Source organism: Microcaecilia unicolor, chromosome 11 (genome assembly GCF_901765095.1).
Source record: "Microcaecilia unicolor chromosome 11, aMicUni1.1, whole genome shotgun sequence".
Taxonomy (NCBI): domain Eukaryota; kingdom Metazoa; phylum Chordata; class Amphibia; order Gymnophiona; family Siphonopidae; genus Microcaecilia; species Microcaecilia unicolor.
Genome location: NC_044041.1, coordinates 105,099,166 through 105,127,015, shown reverse-complemented (window position 1 = coordinate 105,127,015; position 27,850 = coordinate 105,099,166). Strand labels below are relative to the sequence as shown.

At 50.8% G+C, this 27,850-nt stretch overlaps 1 protein-coding gene across 4 annotated transcripts in view; it reads right to left on the bottom strand.

Moving 5' to 3' along the window:
• The window catches only part of HNRNPM (heterogeneous nuclear ribonucleoprotein M), a 170,041-nt gene that overhangs the window by 52,994 nt on the left and 89,197 nt on the right, over positions 1–27,850 (bottom strand). For all 4 annotated transcript variants that reach the window (XM_030217975.1, XM_030217973.1, XM_030217974.1 and 1 more), the window contains 2 exons: positions 22,686–22,839; positions 4,250–4,299 (listed from right to left, as the gene is read on the bottom strand). In XM_030217975.1, coding sequence (XP_030073835.1) covers positions 4,250–4,299; positions 22,686–22,839 — 204 coding nt within the window. The remainder of the gene's footprint in view (positions 1–4,249; positions 4,300–22,685; positions 22,840–27,850) is intronic.

Below are 27,850 nucleotides of genomic sequence, written 5' to 3'. Positions count from 1 at the left end.
AGAGCGAGCGCGCTGGGGCTTAGCCTGGGCCGCAGGCTGTCGAGAAGGAGGATTGTACCTACGCTTACCAGAAGCATAGGGAACAGTCTTCCTTCCCCCAAAAAATCTTCTACCTGTAGAGGTAGATGCTGAAGGCTGCCGGCGGGAGAACTTGTCGAATGCGGTGTCCCGCTGGTGGAGAGACTCTACCACCTGCTCGACTTTCTCTCCAAAAATGTTGTCCGCACGGCAAGGCGAGTCCGCAATCCGCTGCTGGAGTCTATTCTCCAGGTCGGCGGCACGCAGCCATGAGAGCCTGCGCATCACCACACCTTGAGCAGCGGCCCTGGACGCAACATCAAAGGTGTCATACACCCCTCTGGCCATGAATTTTCTGCACGCCTTCAGCTGCTTGACCACCTCCTGAAAAGGCTTGGCTTGCTCAGGAGGAAGAGCATCAACCAAGCCCGCCAACTGCCGCACATTGTTCCGCATGTGTATGCTCGTGTAGAGCTGGTAAGACTGGATTTTGGCCACGAGCATAGAGGAATGGTAGGCCTTCCTCCCAAAGGAGTCTAAGGTTCTAGAGTCCTTGCCCGGGGGCGCCGAAGCATGCTCCCTAGAACTCTTAGCCTTCTTTAGGGCCAGATCCACAACTCCAGAATCATGAGGCAACTGGGTGCGCATCAGATCTGGGTCCCCATGGATCCGGTACTGGGACTCTATCTTCTTGGGAATGTGGGGATTAGTTAGAGGTTTTGTCCAGTTCACAAGCAATGTCTTTTTTAGGACATGGTGCAAGGGAACAGTGGACGCTTCCTTAGGTGGAGAAGGATAGTCCAGGAGCTCAAACATTTCAGCCCTGGGCTCGTCCTCCACAACCACCGGGAAGGGGATGGCCGTAGACATCTCCCGGACAAAGGAAGCGAAAGACACACTCTCAGGAGGAGAAAGCTGTCTTTCAGGAGAGGGAGTGGGATCAGAAGGAAGACCCTCAGACTCCTCGTCAGAGAAATATCTGGGGTCTTCTTCTTCCTCCCACGAGGCCTCACCCTCGGTGTCAGACACAAGTTCACGAACCTGTGTCTGCAACCTCGCCCGGCTCGACTCAGTGGAGCCACGTCCACGATGGGGGCGTCGAGAGGTAGACTCCCTGGCCCGCATCAGCGAAGCTCCCTCCGCCGACGTAGTCGGGGAGCCCTCCTGGGAGGTGGCCGCAGTCGGTACCGCATGCGGTACCGACGTCGGGGACCTCACCCTGGGCGATGGGCCAGCCGGCGCCACGCTCGACGGTACCGGAGGCGCAAGCACCGCCGGTACCGGAGGGGTAGGGCGCAACAGCTCTCCCAGAATCTCTGGGAGAACGGCCCGGAGGCTCTCGTTCAGAGCGGCTGCAGAGAAAGGCAAAGAGGTCGATGCAGGCGTCGACGTCAGAACCTGTTCCGGGCGAGGAGGCTGTTCCGGGCTGTCCAGAGTGGAGCGCATCGACACCTCTTGAACAGAGGGTGAGCGGTCCTCTCGGTGCCGATGCCTGCTGGGTGCCGACTCCCTCGGCGACCCAGAGCTCTCGGTGCCGACACGGGGAGGCGACCGGTGTCGATGCTTCTTCGATTTCTTCCGAAGCATGTCACCGGAGCTCCCCGGCACCGACGAGGAGGACGTAGAATCCAGCCGTCGCTTCCTCGGGGCCGAGGCCGAAGGAGGTCGGTCTCGGGGGGGCTGTACCGCAGGAGCCCTCAGGGTAGGAGGAGACCCACCCGAAGGCTCACCGCCACCAGCAGGGGAATGGACAGCCCTCACCTGCACTTCTGACGATGCACCACCGTCCGACGACATCAGCAGACGAGGTCCCGGTACCACCGATGTCGATGCAGCTATCCGATGTCTCGGCGCCGATGCAGAGGCCCGATGCCTCGATGCACTCGATGCAGGGGCGGCCGAGGAAGATGGTCTGGACGCTGACGACGTCGATGCACTCGAAGATCCCGGTGCCGATGCCGACGAAGAGCCCGAGAACAACACGTTCCACTGGGCTAGTCTCGCTACCTGAGTCCGCCTTTGAAGCAGGGAACACAGACTGCAGTTCTGAGGGCGGTGCTCGGCCCCCAGACACTGAAGACACGACGAGTGTCGATCAGTGAGCGAGATAACCCGGGCGCACTGGATGCACTTCTTGAAGCCGCTGGAAGGCTTCGATGTCATGGGCGGAAAAATCGCGCCGGCGAAATCAAAGTCCGAAATGGCGGAAAAAGAGCACCAAAAAATTTGTAAGGGAGAAAATCTCGACCGAGGCCGAAAAGAGGCCTACCCCGACGACGATAGAAAACTTATCGGGGCAAAAAGCTGGAAGTACGGGGAGGATTAACACGAAACCCGGGGGGGGGGGGGGGGGGGGGGGTTCCGGAGCACTTCCCGACACTTGAAAGACTTTTCCGAAGAAAAAACACGTCAAAATAAATTTGGACGCTCGAGGTCGACTTTCCGGGGCTCGACACGGCGAAAACACGACCGTACCGAGTGCGGACAAAAGAAGACTGGCCGGCTCGAGCCGGTTTCAGGCGGGAAGACGGCCGCGCATGCGCGGTGCGCGCGGGCGCGCGAGGACTAGCAAAGGACTTTGCTAGAGAAGTTTCCGATTGGAGGGGCTGCCGTGGACGTCACCCATCAGTGAGAACAAGCAGCCTGCTTGTCCTCGGAGAAAAATAGCTTCCCAATGCTCAACAATAACTACATGCAAATATGCACACCGAGACCAAACGTAAGGAAGAGGAACGTTCCTGGCACATGCACACAAGTTTCTTGTGAAGCACGGCTCTTGTACATGTGCCCAGGCAAACCCTAAGTGAAGCGCACATCAGCGCCATTCCTCTACATGTTTAAATATGTGTTTCAAGTTTTTTTTTCCATTAGAAGGCTTATATTTAAGCGCAGAACATGTGCTTTCATTTTTGGCTTTGTTCAGACTCTCACACACGTCTCTTGCTCCCACCGCTCAGAAGCTTGCAGGGGCTTACTTCCGCTTCCAAATTCAATCAAAAATCAGCAGATTTTAAGGAGAAAATCATGAGAAACCCTCTCTTCAAACACCCCAACGCCAGTTCCAAGCTGGTGTTAGGTTTCCAGTAAAGATGACTTTGTTTTGTGTGCGGTTCTCTAAGGGTGGGAGGGAATAGGAAATGACCTCATTAACATCCATGTGACTAATTTAAATATCATTTCCTGCACTAGATTCCTCTGAACATCCTGTTCTGATTAATGCCAGCGCTAAACCAGTTCTAGCCCATCAGTCTGCCAGACAACTCTTCACTCCCTCCCCCCCTCCCCCCAGGGGCCAGATGACAGACTGCCATCTTGGTATACCCAAAACAATGTAATTGATAGGGTGACAAGCTCTGCCTATCAATAATGGCTCATGCCATCTCCTGTTCCTCAAACCTCCCTGGGCTGACCACAGAGTCAGTGAATTCAATACCCAAATCCTGTTCCAAGAGAAGCTTAATGAAACCTGGGAATATAAGAATAGCATAAATAAAAGAAATTAGATCCTTGGCCCCATAATGCAGCTGCCTAGTTCCTCCCACTTATTTAATTTCCTACCCCACACCTTAGCCCACTCCCTTTGATGCACAAAATGCCTAATCCGTTATAAAATTCCCTACTGGAGATCCCAATGTCAGTTTGCAGCTAAGCGAACATCTTAACTCCATCCTCTATTTTCAGCCTGAAGAGCCACCAATGCCACCCAAGCATCTGTAGGTTCCTTAGCTCGCTTGGTAGTCACCCTCCCCCTCCAACCATGAAGGCCAGAGCAAAAGGATGGAGCCCTATATAGCGTGTCCTTCAGCACGCAGGTAACAGGTTACCAAACCCCCCCCCCCCCCCCGCAGTTCCCTTAGGCTAGTGGTTAGTGCAGCGGACTTTGATCCACTTAACCTTCCACTGCCCCTGTATATACCATGTAAACCGCATTGAATGTAGTTGCAAAAACCACATGAAGGCAGTATATCAAGTCCCATTTCCCTTCTTCTCTGAAGCATCACCAGGGAAAGGTCTTGGAAAAGCTCAACACACACACATCCCTTTCCACTAATAATCCCTTCTGCTGCACAATGCCCTTACGGGGTGAAGCACACAGGACTATTTCTCTGGCTCCATCTGGTAGGTGGGAACAAACCACAGGTTCTGGACTAGCTGATAAAACTAAACAGATTTACATTGCTCCCCATTAGCTATACACAATAAAGCAAAAATCTGAAAGGATTTTACTTACAATTTTCACAAGCATTGGACGATCAAACAGCGACTGGCCATGAAACATTGCTGATTATATGTTAAGGTTGTTTATAAACTTTAATAAAAATTCCTGAATTTAGTGGCTGAATTATTGAATACTGGCCAAAGCTTTTGAAAATAACATGCAAAAAAGATTGGAACTAGAGAAGTCACTAAATGAAAAATACCACTCAAGACATACACAAACCGTATAATTAGGGCAGCTGAATAAAATTTTAGAAAGAGAGACGGCTTAATGTTGAAGAAATCTAACAAAGTAACTGAAGCAGCTAACAGTATGACTGGATGCATAAAGCAAAATTTACATACCTGTAATAAGGCTTCACCACAGATAGCATGGGAATAGTCACAGATTTGGGCAGCGTCATCAGCATTGCCTGGATCCAAACTTGCCACTCTCCAATTACACAAGAGGATTTACAGGAATTCCTGTACCGGTAAGAGCTACATTCCAGCCTCAGCTCATAATACAGCCAAGATATTGGAGGTAAGGGGGAACAACAGGTGGGATTATATGGCTGCATTCCCCTGCCACTCCCATTATAGGAAAGCAATTTTGCTTTCTCCATGGTGGAAAAGTGGGAATTGATTAATGCAGACTGACCCAAAACACACTGGTCTTTGTACATGAATGTAAAATCATGTAGCTGCTTTGCAAGGTGAAATTAGGCCTTACCTGCTAATTTTCTTTCCTCTAGACCCTCCAGACCGGTCAAGACGCGTGGGTTATGTTCGCCTACCAGCAGAGGGAGACTGAGAACACTAACTTCAACTATGTACATATAACCTGTGCCCATCCCACAAAAGCCAGTATACACTTAGCAAAGCAGAGAAAACCCCCTTCAACCTGAACTCTGAATCTAGAAAACCCCTGTACCTGGAAAACCAATAGTCAACACCAACAGTGTGCTCAGACGGAACGACAAGCGCCCCCGCTCTGTCAAGTATTATGGGCGAAGAAAACTCTCCGGCCCAGTGAAAGAAAAGGAATAGTCATAGCAGAACACGGCTCAAATACTTCTGATACGATCAATATCTCTGAAAATCCATAGGGCGGGCTCTTGACCGGTCTGGAGGGTCTAGAGGAAAGAAAATTAGCAGGTAAGGCCCAATTTCACCTTCCTCAGCGACCCTCCAGACCGGTCAAGACGCGTGGGAAGTACCAAAGCAGTAGAAAACTTAAGGGTAGGACCCTCGAAACGCAGAAGACAGCACAGCCGCTCCAAAACATGCATCCTCTTTTGCCTGCACATCAATCCTGTAATGCTTCACAAAGGAGTGAATGGACGACCATGCCGCTGCCTTACAAATATCCTGCGGAGGAACAAAACTACTCTCCGCCCAGGAAGCAGCAACCCCCCCCCCGTCGAATGCGCCTTAAGTACCGGGGGCACCGAACGCCGCGTCAACAAATAAGCCGAGGCAATAGCCTCCTTCAACCACCTAGCCAGAGTCCCCTTGGAGGCCGCAGCCCCTCTCTTGGGACCTCCAAACAAAACAAACAACCTATCCGAAGCCCGGAAATCTCTCGTTCTGCTCAAATAAGACCGCAAGGCGCGCCGAACATCCAACTTAGCCAACCGACGCTGAGAGGCATCCCCCGAACGATCCCCCAACACCGGTAACGAAATCACTTGATTCACATGAAACGCTGAAACCACCTTAGGAACAAAGGAAGGAACCGTCCTTCAAAGTCACTTTCTCTTTCGCAAAGGACAGAAAAGGCTCCCTACAAGACAAGGCTTGCAACTCTGAAATTCTACGAGCGGAAGCAATGGCCACCAGAAAAACTGTCTTCAAGGTAAGATCCTTACATGTGATGGACGCTAATGGTTCAAACGGAGGACCCACCAGAGTCTCCAAGACCAAATTCAAATCCCAAGGTGGAACCATCGGACGACGGGGCAGCCGAATCAACTTCACTGCCCTCAGGAACCGCCCTACGTCTGGAGAAGCTGCCAAGGAGACTCCTCGAATCTTACCTCTGAAACAAGACAAAGCAGCAATCTGCACCTTCAGGGAAGAAAGGGAAAGCCCCCTGTCCAAACCATCCTGCAAAAACTCCAAAACCTCCATCACCGAAGCCCGCAAAGGGGCAACCTTCCGTTCAAGACACCAACTCTCAAAGATGCGCCACACCCGCACATAAGCCAACGACGTGGACTTCTTACGCGACCGCAACATTGTATCAATGACCCTGGCCGATAAACCCTTCTTTCTCAATCTGTGCCTTTCAAGAGCCAAGCCATAAGCAAGAATGGAGAGGGGTCGGCCATCTCGATCGGCCCCTGCACCAGTCTCACCCGAGACCCCAGGGGAAAAGGATCCTGCACTAACAACCGCACCAGATCTCCGTACCATGGCCGACGAGGCCAATTGGGCGCTATCAGAATCTCTAAGCCGGGATGATGACCTATCCGCTGCACCACACGGCCCACCAGCGGCCACGGCGGAAACACATAGAGCAACTGCTGAGTCGGCCACGGCAGAACCAACGCGTCGAGACCCTCGGCTCGAGCATCTCTTCGACGACTGAAGTACCGCGCGACCTGCGCATTGTCGGCCGATGCCATGAGATCCAACACCGGCCGACCCCACTGCAACACTACCCGCTCGAACACTGAGTGATGGAGAGCCCACTCTCCGGGATCCAACATGTGCCTGCTCAGATAATCCGCGTCCACATTGTCCACTCCTGCCACGTGGCCTGCCGAAAGAGCCTGAAGATGAGCCTCTGCCCACCCCAACAACTCCGCTGCCTCTACAGCTAATCCTGGGCTCTTCGTCCCCCCCTGCCGATTCACATAAGCGACGGCCGTGGCATTGTCGGAAAGAACTCTGACCGCCTTGCCCTCTAGCAGACTCTGGAAGGACCGAAGAGCCAACCGAATTGCTCGAGTCTCCAGGCAGTTGATGGACCACGACGCCTCTTCCGACGTCCATCGCCCTTGGGCCACCTGCCCTAGACAATGCGCCCCCCAGCCTAACAGACTCGCATCCGTGGTCAGTACCACCCAATTCGGCACCTCTAGCGGCATAACCGCTAGATTCGGAGAGTGAAGCCACCAGCGGAGGCTGCGCCGAACCCTCTCCGGCAGCGCTAACCGCTCCTCCAACTCCTGGGACTGAGGGGACCAACGAGTCAACAACGAACTCTGCAACTGTCTCATGTGGGCCCTATAGAGGAACTACGTCTATAGACGCAGCCATCAGACCTAACACCTGAAGATACTCCCGTGCCGCAGGCGCCCTCTGAGCTCAGAGCGGACGTATCTGAAGCTGCAGTTTGGAAATGCGAGGAGCCGTCAAAAACACCCGACCTCGCTCCGTGTCGAACCGAGCTCCCAGATATTCTAGAGACTGTGACGGAACTAGGTGACTCTTGGCCAGATTGACAACCCAACCCAGCGACTGCAAAAAGGTCACCACCTGGGAGGTAGCCTCCTCGCTCTCCGCCTGAGTTTTGGCTCGAATTAACCAGTCGTCGAGATACGGATGCACCAAAATGCCCTGCAACCGTAGAGCCGCTGCCACGACCACCATCACCTTGGAGAAAGTGCGAGGAGCTGTAGCCAGGCCAAACGGGAGCGCACAAAACTGAAAGTGACTCCCTAACACCACAAAACGAAGAAAACGCTGGTGCGCCTCTAGAATGGGGATGTGTAAATAAGCTTCTGTCAAATCCAATGAAGTCAGAAATTCCCCTTCCTGAACCGCTACAATGACCGAGCGCAACGTTTCCATCTGAAAGGAAGGAATCTTTAGAGCCGCATTGACCCTCTTGAGGTCTAAAATGGGCCGAAAAGAATCCTCTTTCTTTGGCACCACAAAGTAAATGGAGTAACAACCGGTACCTCGTTCTTCTGGCGGAACAGGCACCACAGCGCCTAAATCTACCAGACGTGACAGCGTGTCTCGCACTGCCCTTGCCTTGCGCCTTGAATGACAGGGAGAGACGAGAAAGAAATCGGACAGAGGACCGTTGAACTCCAGCGCGTACCCGTCTCGTACTATCTGCAGCACCCACTGGTCTGACGTGATTTGGGCCCACCTTTGGTAAAACAAGCGTAAGCAAGCCCCCACACGAACCAGAGGCTGGACCCCCAAACCATCATTGCGACACACGGGACGTGCTGGCCGCTCCCGAAGAGGTAGCTGGGCCCCCCCCCCCCGGCGGCCCCCACGAAAGGGCTGGGTTCTCTGAAAATAACGACCCCGGAACCCCCCCCCCCCCCCCCCCGAGGACCTACCAGCCGATACCGTCTAGCTTCCTGAAAACGGCCTCACACCGCAGAGCCCCTAGACGCCTTAGGCCGAAGCTCTGGAAGCCGCGGGATCTTAGTATCACCAAGACCCCTAACCAACTTATCCAATTCGTCTCCAAAAAGCAAAGCGCCCTTAAAGGGAAGCGAACACAACTTTGCCTTGGACGTGGCATCTGCCAGCCAGCCCCGCAACCACAGGGCCCTTCGAGCCGCCACTGCGAGGGTCATGTTCTTCGCCGATGCACGCAATAAATCATATAGCGCATCTGCCAAGAAGGACGAGCCCATCTCCAACTTTGCCAAATCCTGCACTAAGGCGGCTCTATCAACCTGCGGAGCATCTAACAGCCGCTCAGCCCAGCGGAAACATGCTCGAGCCACCAGACCTCCACAAACTGAAGCCTGCAAAGCCAGCGCCGATAAATCAAAACTGCGCTTCAGAAATGTCTCCAATTTCCTGTCCTGAGGGTCCCGCAAGGCAGCCCCTCCATCTACAGGAATTGCAGTAGCCTTAGTCACCGCCGTCACTACGGCATCCACAGTCGGAGGCTTTAAAGAATCTCTATCTTCCTGCGGAAGGGGATAGAGCTTACCCATGGCCCGTGCCACCTTACACGGCGCCTCCAGGAGAGCCATTCCTGTGTTACCATCTCTCTAAGGTCCGCATTCATAGGAAAAGTCCGAGAGACCCTTCGGATCCCCTTAACCAGCGGGTCCTGCTTTTCAGAGGGAGCCGGATCTACTGCCGGGTCAAATTTGAGCATAGCAGACACCTGCTCAATAAGATCCGCCAATTCCTCCCTGTGAAAAATGTGGACCACTGACGGATCCTCCCCGGGCACTGTCTCTTTATCTGGCCCGGACAAGGACCCCTCCTCCTCCTCCTCCAGGGGACTAAAGTCGCCCTCTGACTCTGGAGGAGAAAAACAGTCCCTCAGCCCACTCAACACGTGGCCTCTTAGCGCTCAAGCCCGCCCCCAGACTAAGGGGCTCCGTGCGCGACGGTCCCGCCTGCCAGGCCTGAAATAAGGACCAAACAAATTCCGGAGGGAAACCCATCCTTCCCGAAACGTCCCCTCCAGAAGCCCCAACCACCGGGCTGCCCTGAGGTCCGCTAACTAAATCCGGAATTCTCGGGCCCGAATCCAAGATGGCGGCGGTTCCCGCCAAAACCGGGACCGCCGCTTAACCGCTAGCCGAAGCCCCTGCAACCTCCTGCAAGGCTGGCGCGGGAAGCTCCGCCGCTAACACCGGCGGAGCGGAGGACTGAGTCTTCGGTTCCCCGCAAAAGCGGCAGGAACCGCCAATCGCATCGACCCCCCGACGCGCGCAAAAACGACAGCGAAGCGGCTTCGTGGACATCTGCGCGCCAAAAACCTCCCCAAAGGTAAAAGAAAAGGGAACTCACCCCAAAGAAGCCACTCACAGCTCACTTCAAACGGCTGCCCAGCTCCAGCACTCCGGAGTGTAGCTGCACAGCTCTCCACACCGTCTGGGTCTTTTTTTTTTTTTTTCTTTTCAAACTTTATTGCAGCACAATTTGAGCCCTGCTGCTATTAAATCCCTGGCACTCAAGGCTGCAATATAAAAACTGCAGCCGAGGCACAAAGCTGCCCAAACTGGAGAGCTAGCTCGGGGGAGGGACCCGGCCACCCGGGTGTGACACCCCAAGGGGGACAATGGCAGGCCCCACCAGCACCACCAACCCCCAGCACACAGAGTAGTCCAGGCACAGGGATGCTCTCAGGAACGACCAATAGACCAGCCTAAAACTCTCAACTGATCCTGACTCCTACCAGACCGGACAAGCTGCACAGGCTGCCTGTCTACCCTCTGCTGAGACTGAGAAAATACTGGCTTTTGTGGGATGGGCACAGGTTATATGTACATAGTTGAAGTTAGTGTTCTCAGTCTCCCTCTGCTGGTAGGCGAGCATAACCCACGCGTCTTGACCGGTCTGGAGGGTCGCTGAGGAAATGTCTATTATGGGAGTATCTTTGATTCTAGCCACCATGGTAGATTTTGAAAGTAGTCAATGACCTATGTTTGGCCAAAATTTTTCACAGACTGTACAAGCTGATCTATTTGAGTCACAGAACTGTTAGTCCTTTTTTATGATCAGAATTGCTTTTAAATAGTAAATTAAGGCCCATCTGAAGTACAGCATATGCAGTGTAGATTCTGAAGTGTTGGAATGGGGCTTTGGAAGGAAAAAAAAAAATACTAGTAAGGCGATTCCCCAAGGTGGAATTCAAATTACATTTGGTAGAAAAGCAGGATGAATACAACTACGTTGGAAAGGCCTACAATTCACTTGTCTGGCAGTGGTGATATCAAAAGTAAAACTTTCCAGGATAGATGCAGAAGTGAGGCTTCAGCAAGCAATTCAAAAGGGGTATACGTTAGTAGTGGGAGAACTATGTTTAGGTGCAATGTGGGGTTGGGATTTTATGGGTGGCTTTGAGTCCCCTTATTTACCAAGGAAAAGGCAGGGAAATCAGTCTTCCCTCCAAAGATTCACTGTAAACTGCAATTGCTGACAAACATTAACGTATTATCCATCTTCAAATTCAATTTGAAAGGGTGTAATAATTCAACAGAAAAGAATGGAGCAGGCAGCAGGGTCCTGAGACCGATAACAGAGAGAAATAGCTTCCATTCCAAACTGCATGATTTCCTTTTAGCCAGCTTCCTAGAGGCCTGAAAACCCTAAAACAAATATTCTGATATTGCTAAGGTACGAGCTAATCGGTTTTCAAGATTCAAGCTGTTAGGAAACCAGTATTGCATACTGGGATGAAGTTGTCCCCTCTGTTGAGTCAGAACAGAGGGATTCTAACCCTAAATGGAGAGGTTGGTCTTCTGATAGAGAACCAGAGCAGATGTGGCCAGAAGAGGGCTAACTAGTGCAACATGTGCACAATTTTTCTGAATGACTTCACAGAGGTATTTGTGGAAATGCTTATACGAATTCAATTTTCTATGGAATGTTGAAGGCATCATGAGAAAGCCTGTTCTTCACCAGTCTTCTGGAGCAGAAGGTGGGACATGTACTGAGGCGAAGAGGTTGATTGCAAGAGTACCCTAAGGATAAATTATGCCTTACCTAATCATTTTCATGGATACAAGAATCTGATCATACCACCACATACATGGCTTCGGATCCCTCAACAAGAGGCAAATCCAAGATTGAAGCTTATCCCACCTGAGGTCCAGGAGAGAGAGAGAGAGAAAAAAAAAAAAAAGCTTTCCCTTGGGCTTTATCAAAGCAAACCCCCAAACAGTCTGGAACCAGAAGGCTCAAGAATGTTGACCACCCATCTCAAGGGCTGAAAGAGAAATCACACTGAGGCCCAGCACCCAATCATTGGCCAGTCCGCACCAGAGGGGCAAACCGGGATCCGATCCACGAACCACGCTTGTCACCATTAAAGGAGGAGTGCTACTGAAACCAGGGCCACTGAAAGGCCTCCGAGGGAGCCAAAGCCAGAGTCCCCCAGCCCAGCTGATACTTCCTGACCTCCTTAAAGCGAGCCTGCGCCACCCCTGCTCTCAAGGCCAGTTTCCTCTGGCAATCACTGTGTCTTGGAATTACCTAAATCCTTAACCAGCTTCTCCAGGTTTTCCCCAAACAAATGGTCTTGGAAGGGGAACTTGGTAAGCCACCCAATGCCAAAGCCACAACAACCGCTGGGTTGTTACTGCCAACGCAATCTGCTTAGCAGATGAAAGCATGAGGTCATATAGCACATCCGCCAAATAGGCCAAGCCAGATTCCCGGGACAGGAAATACGTCCCTAACTGCTCCTCCCTGGAAGCCAAGTCCACCACTTGCTGCGCCCAGGAGATACAAGCTCTCGCTGCACAGGAACTGCAGATGGCGGCCTGAAGCGAAAGAGTTGAAGTTTCCATCTGTATGTACACTTCAATTGCTGAGAACTGTTGGGACTGTGCAGTATAGAAATGTTTAAATAAACTGAATATATAAATGCGGCCCCCCACCACCAGCGTCATCTTCTTGGTGACCACAGTCACCAGGATATCCACCCGCAGGAGCTGCAACTTCTCCAAGTAGGTCTGGGGCAACAATATGGGTGCGCCATGGCCTTCACCACCCTGAGCCCCGCAACTGGCATGACCCACTGTGCCACAATGAATTCCTTGATAGCCACATGTACCAGGAAACTCCTAGCTGGGCGCCTGGTCCTCACCAACTTAAGGTTCGCAGAGGCCAGCATAAGGGATATGTCCACTGCACTATTAAGGACCTGAAGGGAGCGGACAATAAGAGCAACTCTTTCTTATAAAAAAAATCCTGACAGCTGAGGGGTCAGTCTCTACAGGCAGGTCGCTCAGTGCCAATTGCAAACCATTGGGGTACTTCATAGCCAGTTATTGCACTTAACTGATTACATTATCATCGGCTCCTTATACCTGGAAATTTAATGCTGGAGCCCAAACATGGCCCAGCACTGAGTTTGAGTATAATGCTGGAAGCAGTCAGCATCGATCACCACTGCTGAATACCAGGCCCAGTATCTTTTAAGGAATCGAACACACTGCAGAATGAAAAATTCAAGATAAATGAGAAATTAGGGCTTACCTGATTCTTTCCTTTAGTCTCTCCAGATTGGTTCAGACACTTGGGTTTACGCATTCCTACCATCAGACGGAGACTGAACTACTGACTTCAACATAAACCTATAAATGTCTCGTGTGCAGTCTACAGCCAGCCACGATTGCTAAACTAAAGGCAACTTTAGGGCACAGCACTGCCTTCCACAACTGCCCCAGAATTAAGAAACAGCAGCAACAGACAACTAATAAACATGAACCTTAGATTTCAATTTCCTTGAAGGCACAATATCTCTGAAGTATGGGAAAGGGGGAAGGAGATGGGATTCAATAGCACCTTTCTGTGGTTAGAATCAAAGCCGTTTACATTTTTTTTTTTGTAGTACTTGAGTTAATGAAAGGTTAAGTGACTTGCCCAGAGTCAACAAGGAGCTGCAGTGGGAATCAAACCCGGCACCCCTTGTTCTCAGGCCACTGCACTACATAAGTACATAAGCATTGCCACACTGGGACAGACCAAACATTCTATTTCCAATACATTTTATGCTGCTTATCCCAGAAATAAGCAGTGGATTTTCCCAAGTCAATTTAATAATGGTCTATTGCATCTCCCAGCTTCTGAACAAGTCTTCATTTCTAGAAACTCCAATTAGGGTGGATTTTGGCCTGGTCTGGAAAGACTAAGGAAAGAAAATTAGAAGATAAGGTGAAATTAGGCCTTACCTGCTTTCCTTACCTTTCCTCTAGACCCTCCAGACCAGTCAAGACGCTTGGGTTATGCACCTACCAGCAGAGGGAGACTGAGAAACACTGAACTTTGAACACTGCATATGTAACCTGCGCAGAACCCCAACTAGCCAGTATATCGTCAACAAAGCAAAGAAATAATCAAACAACCTCACAGAACCCCACAGAACCCTGTACATGGAAACTCAAAACAAGAAAGTAGTGCTTCCACAGGCTGGACATAATCAGCATCCAAAACCTGCACCAGACTAGTGCCAGAAACTTCACCTGACAACCCCAGCCTGGATAAACTTGACCAACAATTATCAGCCAGAGCAAAAATAGGCTCAAAAGAATAAAACACAACCCGAATATCTCTGAATCCTATATAAATGCAGGGCAGGTTCCTGACCGGTCTGGAGGGTCTAGAGGAAAGAAAATTAGCAGGTAAGGCCTAATTTCACCTTCCTCAGCGACCCTCCAGACTGCTCAAGACACTTGGGAAGTACCAAAGCTGAAAACATCTAAGGACAGGAACCTCGAAAGCTAGAGGTCAGAACTGCTGCCCCAAAGCTCGCTTCCTCCCTCGCTTGAACATCAATCCTATAATGCTTCACAAAAGAATGTAGAGAGGACCAAACCGCCGCCTTACAAATATCCTGCGGAGAAAGAAAACTACTCTCCGCCCAGGAAGAAGCCACCCCTCTTGTGGAATGAGCTTTAAGAGCCAAAGGCACCTCACGACCCTTGACCAAATAGGCTGAAGCAATTGCCTCCTTCAGCCACCTGGCTATAATCGCTTTGGCAGCAGCCGCACTCCTCTTAGGTCCACCATACAGAACAGCCGATCCAAGGTACGAAAATCCTGTGTCCTTTTTAAGTAGAGACGTAAGACCCGTTGAACATCTAACTTAGACGACGCTGCTCTGAATCATCTGACTTCTCCCCCAGCACTGGCAGGGAAATCGCCTGATTCACATGAAAAACGGAAATCACCTTAGGCAAAAAGGAAGGAACTGGCTTTAATGAAACTTTTTCTTTGGAAAACGACAGAAAAGGAGCCCTACAGGACAAAGCGTGAAGCTCTGAAATCCTCCATGCCGAACTAATGGCCACCAAAAATACCGTTTTTAAGGTAAGATCCTTACAAGTGCATGTTTCCAAAGGCTCAAAAGGAGCCCGCACTAGCGTATCCAGAACAAGATTCAAATCCCACGGAGCAACCAAGGGACACCGCAGTGGACGAATCAATTTTACTCCCCGCAGAAAACGACTCACATCAGGTGCAGAAGCTAAAGACTTCCCTCGAATCAAACCTCGGTAGCAAGACAACGCAGCCACCTGCACCTTGAAGGTAGACAAGGAAAGACCCCTGTCTAGATCATCCTGCAAAAATTGCAAAACCTCTGCGATCAAAGCGCAAAAAGACAACAATGCCAGATCTTGGCACCAGTGCTCAAATATCCTCCAGACACGGACATATGCTAGAGAAGAGAAGTGGACCTCTTATGAGACCGTAGCAATAACCCTGGAAGAAAACCCTTTCTTCTTCAATCTATTCCTTTCAAGTGCCAAGCCGTAAGCGAGAACAGAGAGGGGTCTGGCATTACAATCGGACCCTGACACAACAAAACCGTCTCCTGCAACGGTAGTGGATCTGCCACCGCCATCCGCACCAGATCGCCATACCACGGACGACGTGGCCAATTTGGAACCACCAGAATCACCAGACCCACGTGACGTTTGATGCGCTGGACCACCCAACCAACGGCCACGGGGGAAACACATAAAGCAACTCTTGTGGCCACGACAAAATCAACGCATAGATCCCTTCTGCCCGAGGATCTCTCCTGCGACTGAAGAACCGTGGAACTTGCGCATTGTCTGACGTCGCCATGAGATCCAACACTGGAAGTCCCCATTCCCGAACTATGCGAGAGAAGACCGACCGATGAAGGGACCACTCCCCGGAATCCAGAGTATGCTCAGAAAATCCGCGTCCACATTGTCCACTACGGCCACATGCCCCGCCGTAAGATCTTGAAGATGAAGTTCTGCCCAGCGGAGCAAGCCCACTGCCTCCTCAGCTACTGCCCGGCTCTTCGAACCTCCTTGCCGATTGACATACGCTACGGCCGTGGCATTGTCGGAGAGCACTCTGACTGCCCTGCCGACGAGAATGTCCCGAAAGGACTGAAGCGCCAGATGGATTGCCCGCGTTTCCAGATGATTTATGGACCACCGTGCCTCCTCCAGAGACCACCTGCCCTGGGCCACCTGACCAAGGCAATGAGCCCCCAATCCTATTAGACTGGCATCCGTGGTGAGAACTATCCATGCTGGGGAATCCAGAGGCATGCCTTTCTCCAGATTTGGATTGTGGAGCCATCACTGCAGGCTGTGACGGGAGGCTTCCGTCAGAGGCAACCGAACCTCCAACTCCTGCGTTTGCGGAGACCATCAACTTAGAAGAGCCAACTGCAATTGCCGCATGTGTGCTCTGGCCCAAGGAACTACCTCTATAGACGCTGCCATCAATCCCAGCACCTGAAGACAGGCACGGGCCGACGGCTCCCTCTGCGAAAGGTGTCAAATCTGCCCCTGCTATTCCAGAGACTGCGACGGAATCAGAAAACTCTTGACCGAATTCACTACCCAACCAAGAGACTCCAAAAAACTCACCACTAGAGCGGTTGCAGATTTGCTCTCCGTCCCCGAATCAACCAATCGTCGAGGTAGGGATGCACTAAGATACCCTGCTTCCGCAACGCTGCAGCTACTACCACCATAACCTTGGAAAAAGTACGGGGAGCCGTCGCAAGGCCGAAAGGCAGCGCACAGAACTGAAAATGCTTCCCTAAGACGACAAACCAAAGAAAGTGTTGATGATCTGCTCGGATAGGAATGTGCAGATAAGCTTCTGTCAAATCCAACGAAGTGAGGAACTCTCAAAATGAGGGAACCTTTAGAGTCGCATTGACCCTCTTGAGGTCTAAAATGGGCCGAAAGGAACCCTCCTTTTTGGGCACTACAAAATAGATTGAATAACAACCTGTTCCCCATCGACCGGGGACGGGAACCAACACCCCCAGGTCCACGAGACGCCTCAAAGTGTTCCGAACCGCCACCACCTTGAGACAGGAACGACACGAGGACTCCAGGAAAAAAAAACGGGAAGCAGGCACTCAAACTCCAGCGCACCACTTCGAGAACCCACTGGTCTGACGTGATCTGGGCCCACCTCTGGTAAAAAACTGTCCCAGTCGAGCGCCTACATGTACCAGAGGCTGGACCCCCGCACCTTCATTGAGGGTTGCGCACCAAACCTGTACCCCCGAGGAGGAATCACACCCTCCACGGCGACCCCCTCAAAAGGACTGAGTGCGCTGAAAAAAAACTACCTCTATGAGCACCGCTGGATCTACTCAGTCTGTACCAACGGGGTTCCTGAAAATGGCCACGCGCCTAAGCTCCTCTCACACCTGCTTTGCTACGAAACTCCGGAAGCAGAAGAGCCTTTGCATCCCCAAGACCGCGAACCAATTTATCCAAATCCTCGCCAAAAAGCATAGAACCTTTAAAGGGAAGCGAACACAACTTAGACTTGGAGACCGCATCTGCAACTCAACCTCGTAACCAAAGTGCCTGCCGTGCTGCCACAACTAGGGCCATATTCTTAGATGAAGCCCGCAGAAAATCGTAGACAGCATCCAATAAAAAGGAACAGCCCATCTCCAACTTAGCTAAATCCTGAATCCAAGAAGCCTTGTCCACTACCGAGTCATCCAGAAGCTTCTCGGCCCAATGAAAACACGCTCGAGCCACCAATCCCCACACACTGGTGTCTGCAATGCCAGCGCCGATAAATCAAAACTACACTTTAGAAATGCCTCCAACTTTCTATCCTGGGGATCACGGAGAGAGGCTCCACCATCTACGGAAATAGCAGCAGCCTTAGTGACCGCCGTGACCACCGCGTCCACTGTGGGAGCCTTGAGAGAATCCCTATCCTCCTGGATTAAAGGACAGAGCCTAGCAATTGCCCAAGCCACCTTACAAGGAGAGTCAGGGGAAGCCCACTCCTGGGAAACCATCTCTCTGATATCCTTATTCATAGGAAAGGACCGTGCCATACGTCTAATGCCCTTAACTAAAGGGTTAACCTGCTTTAACTCCCCTGCGGGAGCTTCGGCCGGCTCAAACTTGAGAGTAGAGACCATCTGATCAATAAGCTCCGAAAGCTCCTCCCTATGAAAGATGTGGACCACCAAAGGATCCTCACCTGGAACTGTGCTGTCCTGGTCTGCAGCAGAGTCCAAAGGATCATCCTCCCCAAGCTCACTGAGGACACTGTACGAAGCGCTTGGAAAGAAAAACACTCCCTCATCTACCCAGTCCATCCGAAGCCTTTTAGACACTACTGGACAGACCCCCCCCCCCCGGAGGGTCCAGCTGCGAAGACCCCGACTTTCATGCCTGATATAAAGTCAACACAAATTCAGGGGGAAAACCCACTCCTCCCCCTGCATTCTCCTGACCTGAAGACTGACTCGGAAAAAGAGGCACCTGCCCAAAAGACAACGCTTCAGCTGGGCAGCAAGAATTCAAAATGGCGGCAGTTCCCACCAACGATGGAACCGCCTTTGACAAGCCCAGCAGAGAGCTCACCTCCGCGGGTCCTCCAGCACCCAAAGTAGACGCTGAAGGAACCTCCGCAATTAGCTCCTGTTTAGGCTCCCCGCAGAGCCGACAGAGAGTTCCCAGCACCTCTACGCGAACACGCACGACAGTGAAGGCGCTTGGCTGCAGACATTAGTGTGGCAGGAGGGAGCAAGACAAGGACCAATCCCGAGTCCTAACTAACAGCCCCAGCGAACACTCTCCTAACAAAAGTCACCTGCTCCTCCAAACACCACAGCAAAGAAAGCACTGCAGCCGGAACAAACTGTTTCGCTTTTTTTTTTTTTTTTTAAAAGAAACAAGCACACTGGAGCCTGGTTGCTGCTGAATGAAGAGGCACTCAAGGCTCCCGCCCTGACTCAGGAGCCGAGGCACAAGGCTGTCTAAATTGAAGAGAGCAGCACAGGGGGAGGGACCCGGCCAACAAGGTGTGACACCCCAAAAGGGAAAAATGCGAGCCCCACTGGACCCGCACCCCCGAAGCACACAGAAAACCAGTACAGGATTCTAGTTTGTTGGTTTTTTTTACATTTCTCTTACAACCAAAGGCAAACCCCCAGGGGCCTACCAGACTAGACAGACTGCACAGGCTGCACATCTACCCTCTGCTGGAGACTGAGATGGCTAGTTCGGGTTCTGAACAGGTTACATATGCAGTGTTCAGTGTTTCTCAGTCTCCCTCTGCTGGTAGGAGTGCATAACCCAAGCATCTTGACCGGTCTGGAGGGTCACTGAGAAAGCCTTAACTTATCTGAAGCATCTGGACTGGCCTACAGCGATGTTTAGTAAGTACCAAAGCAATAACTTTTATGGGTGGGAACTAGCTAACCCTGATCTTAAAACAATCTCACCATATGCCAAATCTTGATGCACCTGAACATCTACTGATCTTGCTCTGCAAAGGAATTCAAGACTATCCAAATGCCATTCCACAAATGTCCTGTGGAGGAATATGACGACTCTCATTTTGGTATACTGGGTATCAGTTCATTTTGATGCTACATTTAGGGTTAGTTAACATACAAGGTACTATAATGTCTATTCAAAATATTGCTGCTTCCTAGGATTGACCTAGTCTCTTTTCATATATTGTAATCCGCACTAATCCAGAATATGGTTTGTAGCTTAAACTGTAATAACGCCTCTATTGCTTCAACGTGCGGCCTCACCTTGAGCACTGCGTTCATTTCTGGTCACTGCATCTCAAAGGAGAGATAGCGGAATTAGGAAATGATTCCAAGAAAAGCGACCAAAATGATAAAGGAGATGAACACCTCTCATATGAGGAAAGACTAAAGAGGTTAAGGCTCTTCAGCTTGGAAAAGAGGGCTGAGAGGAGATGGGCTTTTATATAGGGAGGAGAAATCCTCTGTGGAAAACCCCAAAATCTCTTGGTTACCCCCCCAGACCCCCTGCGAGGATCAAAGGTCGAAGCTGTCAGAGCCGCGCAGGGGGTGGGGGGGCAAGGCCCTTTTCAACAAAAATGCCTGATGGGAGTAGCAAAATAAACTCTGACAAAAAACCCTTCCCTGCAACGGAGGAGGTCGCAGCCATGGCACCTGCACCACCGCCCACAGTGCCTGATGGCACCCCCCCCCCCCCCCCCCCCCGACTAGAGAGTTGCATGTGAACAAAAATCTTACCCATCCCTGCTGGAATCTTACCCATCCCCACTGGAATATTACCCATCCCCACTGGAATTTATCTTATCCCAAACCATCCCTGCAAGAATTTAACCCATCCCCACCCATCCCTGCAAGAATTTAATGGTACGTGTGTGCTGAGAGGTCGCCACATGCACGCACCAGTAGGTCAGGTGACATATGATGCTCATGCCTGGGTCAGAGCTGAGGTCTGTGCATCAGCCTGGGAGCAAAGAGGATTAATAGTAATATAGTAAGTGACAGCAAATAAAGACCTGAACGGTCCATCCAGTCTGCCAAATAGTCACACTCATTCATGATTAAATCAATGAGTGTGATATTATATACTTGATCATGGCCATTCTTTGTTGTTTCTGGGACATAGACCATAGAAGTCTATCCGTCTCTATCCTTATGTTCCAAATGCTGGAGTTGCCGTCAAAGCCCACTCCAGTCTATTCATCTTCTCATTTGTGAGACACATACCGTAAAAGTCAGTCCAGCACTGTCCTCATGTTCTAGTCACTGAAGTTGCTGTCTAAGCCCTTTCCAGCCCATCCTAAACCAGAATGCCATATATGAGACACAGACCATACAAGTCTGCCCTGTATCGGCCCTAGGTCATCACAGCCAGAGTCACCATCTAAGTGTCACTTGACACATCCACACACATGCAGCCATTTAAGGTTAGGTTTTTTAATAACTTCCATTTTCAAATTAGAGATCCTCTGTGTTCATCCCATGCCTTTTTGAATTCCGCATTTGTGCTGTTAAAGCAAGGAGGAAGAGGGGGAGGAGACAGTATTCAAAGAACTTGGTAATCGGTAGATGAGCGGCTGTCGCAGGTGCAGCTTCCACTTCCATGGGAATCCCACAGGAACTGCTTCTGTCCCCACAGGAATCCTGCAGGAACTCGGGGGTGGGGGGGAGAGCCATCGGTCCATCGAGTCTCGCCAAATCAGCGTACCCCGTGCTGCAAAGGCCCACCACAGTTTCCCGCATCGGGTACAGCGTTTTACTGTCTCCGCTGCCATCGCCCACCCCACAGGAACCCACAGGACTTACCCCGGACCGGGAAAGCGCAAGAACTGACAGCTGAGCCAAAAGAAAAAAAACTCTCCGCCTCCACTTTGAGGCAGGCTCAGACAAGCAGGCAACAGAAAACAGGACTCAGACAGCAGTAACACAAACCTGCTCTCAGCAAAGACACACTTCCCTGTGCTTCTCTGTTTCTCTTTTAAACAAATTCTATGGTTCTCTTTTTTTGTTTTTCCAGTGAGGAGGCAGAAAAACAGGGAAGGAAAGGAACAGCAAAAGCCTGTTCAGACGGAGTTTGAGGTGCAGCAGGGACCCAGCAACTGCATATGCTGCCAAACGGAACACCACCAATCCGCCACCCCCTGGCTCAAACTGGCCACCGGCCCAGGAGCACCCTCCGAGGCCTTGGGCCCAGGAGCTGGAGAAAAAGCCGTCCACCACCTGCTGAGATAGAGACATACTGAGGAATGAGCTGGCCATCTGGCATCACTGCCTTTAGTTTGTTTATCTCTTATCTCCACCTGCTGGTAGGCGGACTTAACCCACTAGTTCCTGGATTCATCTGCTGCAAGTGACAAGGAAACAGGGTTATGGGTTCACAAACAAAATGCTTTCCTTGTCTTTTCGTTCTACTTTTATTTCCATTTTTCAAAACCTTGCTCCCTCTAGCTTTGTTTTTTGCCTCCAGTTGTCACAAAATTGACAATCTAAGTTACCACTTACCAACCCCCGGTTATGGGGTGGAGAACAGAAGGCACAGCTCTACTCATCTAGATAAGCCCCAAACAAGGGGTGATCATGAATGAAGGAGGAGAACCAGGCCATCTGGGTGTAAAATCCCAAGATACAAGACAGGCCACAAGGCCCCTTGCCTTAAGATAGTGTTCAAATTGGTCTTTTCCTCCTCCCCCCCCCCCCCCCCCCCCCCCCCCCCGCCCTGTAATCTGGAAGCCTAAGTACCTATGAGGACCCAACTTGACCCCGCATTGTCTGGCCTACCCTGCCTAACTGGACTGCACAGGCTTACCCTGCAGTCTAAGAAATACTGGACGGCTGTAAATTGCACAGGACAGTTATAGGTTCAGTTTATGCTTGATAAACTATGAATAAATGAAAATATGTAAGCAGTTTACATGATAAAAAGATTAACTCTGAAATCAGTAGTTCAGTCTTCATCTGCTGGTAGGAGTGCATTAAAACCAAGCATCTGGACCAGTCTGGAGGAATGCAAAGGAACAATTAACATTTATAAAAATCCTTGATTCACTAAGGCATCCCAGACAAACACAAAGACTATTGACTTCAATATGTGTAGATGCAACGAGCTGAACCGCGCTGAAAGCTCTTTATAACAGGCTCATAAATAGCAGCAATATCCAATATTTAGCATGTAAACTGAATTTTTTCTTAAACAATTACAAAATCAAAAGTTCTATTACAATGTCATTTCACTATATAAGAACACTACACAAAGCTGGAAGGATACATATAGCTTGCACAGCTTCGATGGCTTGTTCAAAGGTAACCGTGCCAATACCACGGCTTTTCCCTTCTTTGTCTTCTAGTATGTCAGCTCGCACCACAGCACCAGCCATGCTGAATACTTCCTTCAGCTTCTTCCAAGTAACCTTGTAATCAAGCTGAAAGTAATAAAGGTATCAAAAACTGCTATATCATCCCTATTAAATCAGTTTAAATACAACCCAATATTAAACTAATTCATATACCATGTGGCTAGTCATTACCTGCTTCCTATTTTGTTTAGGTTTTTTTTTTTTGGTGTGTGTGTGTTTTTTGTTTAAGGTTTTGTGGCAGTGACATTTAAGAAGACACAATTTACATACTGTACTCACTATGATCACACCATGTTTTAGAAATTACTTCTGTTATGACATCTATTAACTTGATATCTGAACAAATTATTCAGGACAAGTCATTATCAAATGTATAGTGAAGACAGACAATCCAACATCCAATTCAAAAAAAAGAGTATATGTCTTAACAGAATGTCTCAAGCTACAAACTAATCCATACTGCTCCGTTTAAGGAACTGAATTTTCTACTAGCCCTTTAACAATTATATAGTTCTTTGTATTTCTTGCCAAAGTGCAAGAGATTTGTAAATACAAAGGGAAATGATAAAAACCAAGGGATAAGCAGCAACAGAAAGCAGAGACTGCCAGGGGGATGTCATCACTGGAGCCATGGGAAAATTAGGTTCTTACCTTGATAATTTTCTTTCCTTTAGTCACAGCAGATGAATCCATTAACTGATGGGTTGTATCCACCTACCAGCAGGTGGAGATAGAGAACACTGAAAGCACAATGGTGTTCTAGGACACCCAACCCCCTCTGCCTTCAGTATATGAAATTTCCAAAGGAGAGTGAATAAAAAAGGCAATATAACAAACTTTCCTCATAGAGAACAAACGCCCTTGAACCGGGGCAATAACCAAAGGAGGGACGTTATCAACCTCCCGCAATAAAAACAGCATGTAGAAACTCTGACAGCTTGTCTTCAAGTACTCCTGATGAGGCACAATGTCTCTATGCAACATCTGTACAAAAACTAAAGTCAGTCAGGGCGGGATCATGGATTCATCTGCTGTGACTAAAGGAAAAAAAATTATCAAGGTAAGAACCTAATTTTCCCTTCCTTGTCATCAACAGCAGATGAATCCATTAACTGATGGGATGTACCAAAGCACTCCCTAAGTAGGGTGGGAACAGGCAACTCCGCGAGCAAGCACTCGCACTCCAAAATGCGCATCCTGCCACATCCAGCTTGTAATGCCGCACGAAAGAGAACTGAGAAGCCCAGGTAGCTGCACGACAGATCTCCTGAAGAGAAAAAAAACACCCTTTTCAGCCCACAAAGAGAACATTGCCCTCATAGAGTGCGCTTTAAACGCTTCAGGCGGCGACCGCCCTGAAAGCAAAGCCGAAAGGTAAAATTATGTATAATCATACCTGATAATTTTCTTTCCATTAATCATAGCTGATCAATCCATAGACTGGTGGGTTGTGTCCATCTACCAGCAGGTGGAGATAGAGAGCAAACTTTTGCCTCCCTATATGTGGTCATGTGCTGCCGGAAACTCCTCAGTATGTCGATATCAAAGCTCCATCCGCAGGACTCAGCACTTAGAGAATTACACCCACGAAGGGACACTCTGCCCAGCTCACCACCGCCGAAACGGGGGAGGGGAATTAACCCAGCTCATCCCCACACAAGTGGGGGAGGGGAATCCGTCCAGCTCATCCCCGCGGAGCGGGGGAGGGACACCACACCCGCCGATGCGGGGGGATCTGGCTTATCCTGCAACCGCAACCGCGGGAGGAGCTGACTGACCCTAACACCGCCGAAGCGGGAGGGGTACAAAGCTGCCCTACAGCCGCACGAAGCGGGAGGGAGTGCCGGCAGAATTTATGTCTCAATCCAGCCCCGTAAGACGGAGGGGAGAGGAATGCAGCAGCTCACTGTAACACAAACTCGTCTCAACTCTTGAAGAATCCAAGTGAAAGAACTTGAACACGAAGTCTTTCTGAAATAACTGAAGACTAAACTTGAACCTGAAATGCAACCAGAATAAAAACAGAACAGATATCTGGGAGGGGCTATGGATTGATCAGCTATGATTAATGGAAAGAAAATTATCAGGTATGATTATACATAATTTTACCTTCCATATCATCAAGCTGATCAATCCATAGACTGGTGGGATGTACCGAAGCAGTACTCACCCAGGGCGGGACATTGAAATCCCTGACCTCAACACTGAAGCTCCAAACCGGGCCTCCGCCCGTGCAACCACAGTCAAACGGTAATGCTTGGAGAATGTATGAGCCGAAGCCCAAGTTGCCGCCTTGCATATCTCTTCCAAGGAGACGGATCCGGCCTCTGCCATCGAGGCCGCCTGAGCTCTCGTGGAGTGAGCCTTCAGCTGGATAGGCGGCACCTTCCCCGCGGCCACATAAGCCGCTGCAATGGCTTCCTTGACCCATCTTGCCACTGTAGGCTTAGCAGCCTGCAGACCCTTACGAGGACCTGCAAACAGGACAAACAGATGATCCGATTTCCGGAAATCATTGGTCACTTCCAAGTATCTGAAGATGACTCGTCTCACATCCAGATATTTAAGAGCAGAGTACTCCTCTGGGTAGTCCTCCCTACGAAAGGAAGGGAGACAGAGCTGCTGATTCACATGGAAGCGAGAAACAATCTTGGGCAGGAAGGAAGGCACTGTGCGAATAGTCACTCCTGCCTCAGTGAACTGCAGAAAAGGCTCTCGACATGAGAGCGCCTGGAGCTCGGAAACTCTTCTGGCTGAAGTGATAGCCACCAAAAGACTGCTTTCAACGTCAGGTCTTTCAGAGATGCCCTCGACAAGGGTTCAAAAGGCAGCTTCTGCAATGCTCTTAGCACCAGGTTGAGATTCCACGCAGGCACCACTGAGTGCAGAGGAGGGCGCAGGTGATTAACTCCCTTGAGAAAGCGCACCACATCTGGCTGCGAAGCCAGGGAAGCACCCTTCAGGCGGCCCCTGAAGCAAGCCAGAGCCGCTACCTGGACTTTAAGGGAACTGAGCGACAGGCCTTTCTCCAGACCTTCTTGCAGGAACGCCAACACTGAAGAAATTGGAGCAGTGAAGGGAGAAAGACAGCCTGCTTCACACCATGCTGCAAAGATACGCCAAACCCTGGCGTAAGCAGTAGAAGTAGAGCGCTTCCTCGCTCTCAGCATAGTGGCGATGACCTTGTCTGAGAAGCCCTTCTTCCTCAGACGCTGCCGCTCAATAGCCAGGCCGTAAGACCAAAGGGAGAGGGATCTCCATCACCACGGGACCCTGATGTAACAGGCCCTGCTCCACTGACAGCCGCAGAGGATCGTCGACTGAGAGCCTGATCAAGTCCGCATACCAGGGACGTCTGGGCCAATCCGGACCCACCAGGATTACCCTGCCGGGATGCTTTGCCACCCGGTCTAGCACCCTACCCAACATGGGCCAGGGCGGGAACACATAGAGGAGCTCTTGTGTCGGCCACTGTTGGAGAAGAGCATCTACTCCCAGGGATCGAGGGTCCCGTCCTCTGCTGAAAAAGCGCGGCACTTGGCAATTGGCCGATGACGCCATCAGATCTAGGCTCGGCTGGCCCCAGCGCTTCGTGATGTCCAAGAACGCCTGAGCAGATAGTTGCCACTCTCCGGGCTCCAAGGTATGGCGACTGAGAAAGTCCGCCTTGACATTCATGACTCCGGCAATGTGGGCCGCTGAAAGCTGCTCCAGGTTCGCTTCCGCCCACTGGCAAAGACTCATAGCCTCCTTGGCTAGAGGGGCGCTCTTGTTACCTCCCTGGCGGTTGATATAGGCCACAGCCGTGGCATTGTCCGACAGGACCCGTACAGGCTACAACACCAGTACCGGGATGAACTCCAATAACACCAACCGAATGGCTCTGAGTTCCAGGAGGTTGATAGACCACTTGCCTCTGCAGGAGACTAGAGCCCCTGCGCTGTCCTTCCCAAGCAGTGGGCTCCCCAGCCCATCAAAGAGGCGTCTGTCGCGACGACAATCCACTCCGGGGTCACCAGAGGCAATCCTGCAGACAACTTGTCTGTCTGCGTCCACCAGCTCAGCGCCTTGCGCACTGCTGGGTCCACGGGAAGGCGCACAGCATAATCCTCCGACATCGGAGTCCAGCGCAGCAGCAGAGATAGCTGTAGTGGTCTCATATGAGCCCTGGCCCAGGGCACTACTTCCATCGTGGCCGTCATAGAGCCCAACAGCTGCACGTAGTCCCAAGCCCGAATAGGAGAGGCTACTAGGAACTAGTCCACCTGAGCCTGAAGCTTGACAATCCGATTGTCTGGCAGGAACACTCTGCCCACTTGGGTGTCGAATCGAACTCCCAGATACTCCAGGGACTGAGTCGGGCGCAGCTGGCTCTTCTTCCAGTTGATGATCCATCCCAGGGAGCTCACAAGAGCAACTACCCGGTCCATAGCTTTGCCGCACTCTGCATAAGAGGGGGCTCGGATCAACCAGTCGTCCAGATAAGGATGGACTTGTACTCCTTCCTTTAGCAGGAAGGCCGCTATGACCCCCATTACTTTGGAAAGGGTCCACGGAGCAGTAGCCAACCTGAAAGGGAGGGCTCTGAACTGGAAGTGTCGTCTCAGGACTGTAAAACGCAGAAAGCGTTGGAGAGGAGGCCAGATGGGAATATGCAGGTACGCTTCCTTGATGTCCAAGGAAGCCAAGAACTCTCCTGCCTTCACTGCCGCTATAACAGAGCGGAGAGTCTCCATGCGAAAGTGCCTCACTTTCCAGGCCCGATTGACCCCTTTGAGGTCGAGGATAGGCCGGACAGAACCTCCTTTCTTTGGAACCACAAAGTAAATGGAGTAACGTCCCTTGCCAATCTGATTTTTTGGCACCGGAACGACCGCACCCAGGCGGATCAGGTTGTCCAAGGTCTGCTGCACTGCCACAGCTTGACCGGAGACTTGCAGGGAGAGAGTACAAACCCGTCTCTTAAGGGTTGGCAGAACTCTAGCTTGTAGCCGTCTCTGATGACTTCCAGCACCCACGCGTCTGAAGTTATAGTGGTCCACTCGCCCAGAAACGAGGACAGCCGTCCTCCAATCTG